Source organism: Hylaeus volcanicus, chromosome 7 (genome assembly GCF_026283585.1).
Source record: "Hylaeus volcanicus isolate JK05 chromosome 7, UHH_iyHylVolc1.0_haploid, whole genome shotgun sequence".
In the NCBI taxonomy this organism is placed as follows: Eukaryota; Metazoa; Arthropoda; class Insecta; order Hymenoptera; family Colletidae; genus Hylaeus; species Hylaeus volcanicus.
In genome coordinates this window covers 7,086,683-7,089,507 of record NC_071982.1, presented here as the reverse complement: position 1 = coordinate 7,089,507, position 2,825 = coordinate 7,086,683, and the positions used below count along the sequence as shown (strand labels likewise).

Genomic DNA, 2,825 nt, shown 5'->3' with positions numbered 1-2,825 from the left:
CTCTCTCTCTCTCTCTCTCTCTCTCTCTCTCTCTCTCTCTCTCTCTCTCAGCGCGTTGCTATACTAAATTCCATTGGAAACATCTTTCTCTATTTTAAATGCAAATATTACAAATGTTCGATTCGCGAAAGAAATATTTTTCTATCGAGTGCAAGAACGCGTGTTACTTGCATTTAGTCGGATCAAGAGAATCGCTTTAGACATTCCTGAACCGTACCAAGCAGTATACCGTTGCAGCTCGCGTTTCGTTTAATTGTTCGTAAAAGCCTTGCAATTCGTCACGAAAGTTACGTCGACCATTGTCGCCGAGGAAACGATTGTCCCCGACGACGATAATTATTAGAACGAGTGAGACACGATGCGAACGAGTCGAGTGCCCCCTTGGGAACTCTGTTTCATTTCATACAGAGCTACTAACGGGAGGACGTAGCCAAGCTCGTTTTCTAACGAGCTTTTATAGAGAAACGGCGACTTGAAAATACTGGAGATAATTAAGAATAATTTATATTATTTATTAGCCCCAGTATAGGGTACTTTTTAATCTCGAGGAGTGATTCGCGAGGAAGGAGACAATAGAAAATATTACTCACCGTTGACGAAGCGTGATAATGTGCAACCAGCAAGTACGGCATAGTGAATAACGTCGAGTACATGACTCCCGCAGTCCAGGAGAATATGATCACTCCCACGGGATGTTTGGTCAGCGCCATCATCATCATACCGGTGCTGTAGAACAGCAGGCCGCAAATGTAAACCCTTCGAGCTCTGTCAAAACGAAAAACGTTTCATGAGGCTCGATGAACTCGATAGAAACTCGAAAATGATATGGCAGATTACTTGTAGCGTTCTATCAGCTTCTCGATGACCAGCGAGTAACACGAACACGAAAGCGAGTACATGGACATTCCCCAACAGCCAAAACGGACGCCGCTTTCGTATAATTCTCGTTCTTTGCTGCCGTCCGGAGCCTGCGGTGAAAAGATTTTGAGAAAAGGGTTCTATTGTTAAATATACAGTCCCTGGCCATCGAATTAGGACAACGTACGAAAATTTCACTTTTTATGCCTATTCAGGTGGCCTAACAGTACGTCGTATATGGAAAATTGTCTCGTGTCGTTCAAATTATTACTGAATACGTTGATAATGATGTACATATACAGGGTGTTCAAGAAAGCACTCAATATTTATATGGCGTATAGGGCACACTGTACCGAGTAAAAAAGCTTTAGTAAACATAGGTCCAAAGGTCAACCGTTTCTGAGATATAAACATTTTTGTTTGCTAGTATCATGATTGACTTACTACTGGATTTTCGATATTTGTAGAAGATTTTCCACGTGTTCACTGCTCATTTCTGTACACGAAATTGAGAAAAATGAAATTGACGAAATTGTCGGCACTTGAATGGGAACATTCAGAACGCAATTTATAAACACTGACATAAACATCGCATGCGATGGAACCAAGTAAGTCAATCATGATACTAGCAAACAAAAATGTTTATATCTCAGAAACGGTTGACCTCTGGACCTATGTTTACTAAAGCTTGTTTACTCGGTACAGTGTGCCCTATACACCATATAAATATTGAATGGTGTTTTTTGAACACCCTGTACATAACAATCGATTTGTTACTATCGCGGTAATAATCAAATTGGAGCCTTTATGAGTCTCCAAGCACCACATTGTCGCAATCGAAAACAAAAATTACAGATATCTGGGAAAATGATGGAGATACAGTAAAGACTGGATAAATGCAAGATGGTGATGGTGATGGCTATCACCACTACTAGGGGGTCCCCCTTGACACTCGGCGAGCGAGCAGTGTAATATGATCCTAACCGATCGCTTTTTTCCGTAGGACCTCTTCCTCTTTCACTCTCTGTCCTTTTCGACTCGAGCCAAATGTGAACACAGAATAGAAACCTCTACTGCATAAATGCAATAAACTGGGTCTCGATTTCCTTGCATTTATCCAGTCCTTGCTGTATAAAGCATATGATCAAACAATGTATGCGAAGCCGGAAACGGTACAAGCTGCCATTGAAGCAAAGAGTGGAAATACAATATTATGTACAGTAGTAGTGTATTACATTAGTAGCTACTGAATTATATCAGTACAATTTCGACAAGCCTTTTAATTTTACTGAAAACGCGGTAAATGCTTGAAATAGTGGTTCTAATTCGGTGGCCAGGGACTGGTGGATACATAGTAACACGGAAAGGGTTTCTCGCCTGCGGATTGCCGCCATAAACGGCCTCCCCGACGAAATCCGTGAAGTACAGTGAGTAGCAGACGTGAGCCATCCAGCAGAAGAGGTTCGTCAGGCACACCATGCGCAGGCTGTGAGGCATGTACACGATGGAAAGAAGATATTCCTGCAAAGTAACCTTAGAATTCTCGCCGCTCTCCTCGAGGTCGGGCTTGTCGCCATAGTTCTCGCGAGCTGTGACATCCGGTATCATGGGCACTTGGCCAGGTCTTCTCTCGGGTTCCTTCACTGGAAGGGGCTTCAGGACGAATTCCTAGGAAACGGTTAACGTTACAAGTACTCTACAAAATGGATAACTGTAGTTTTTCAATGATCACTCACATCCTTCTTCGTGGCGACATCTTGTTCGTTGTCCAGGGTCCCATAAGACACGGACTCATCCGTTGTTATTTTATCGTGCTCCTTCTGCTCGTCCTCCTTGCCCTCGTTGGCTAACTAAAACGAAGTTGGAAACGATGATGCTTCGTAACGTTAATAAGCTCTCGGTCGGTAAGCGTCGGAGACAAAATGCCGAGTAATAGGCTATCAGTCGGTAAGCATTGGCGATAGAAA

At 42.9% G+C, this 2,825-nt stretch overlaps 1 protein-coding gene across 7 annotated transcripts in view; it reads right to left on the bottom strand.

Annotated features, from left to right (window-relative positions):
• Window positions 1–2,825, bottom strand: part of LOC128879650 (proton-associated sugar transporter A) — an 8,027-nt gene that overhangs the window by 816 nt on the left and 4,386 nt on the right. For all 7 annotated transcript variants that reach the window (XM_054128986.1, XM_054128985.1, XM_054128989.1 and 4 more), the window contains exons 6-9: window positions 2,595–2,708; window positions 2,236–2,526; window positions 838–968; window positions 591–765 (exon numbers count right to left, since the gene is read on the bottom strand). In XM_054128986.1, coding sequence (XP_053984961.1) covers window positions 591–765; window positions 838–968; window positions 2,236–2,526; window positions 2,595–2,708 — 711 coding nt within the window. The remainder of the gene's footprint in view (window positions 1–590; window positions 766–837; window positions 969–2,235; window positions 2,527–2,594; window positions 2,709–2,825) is intronic.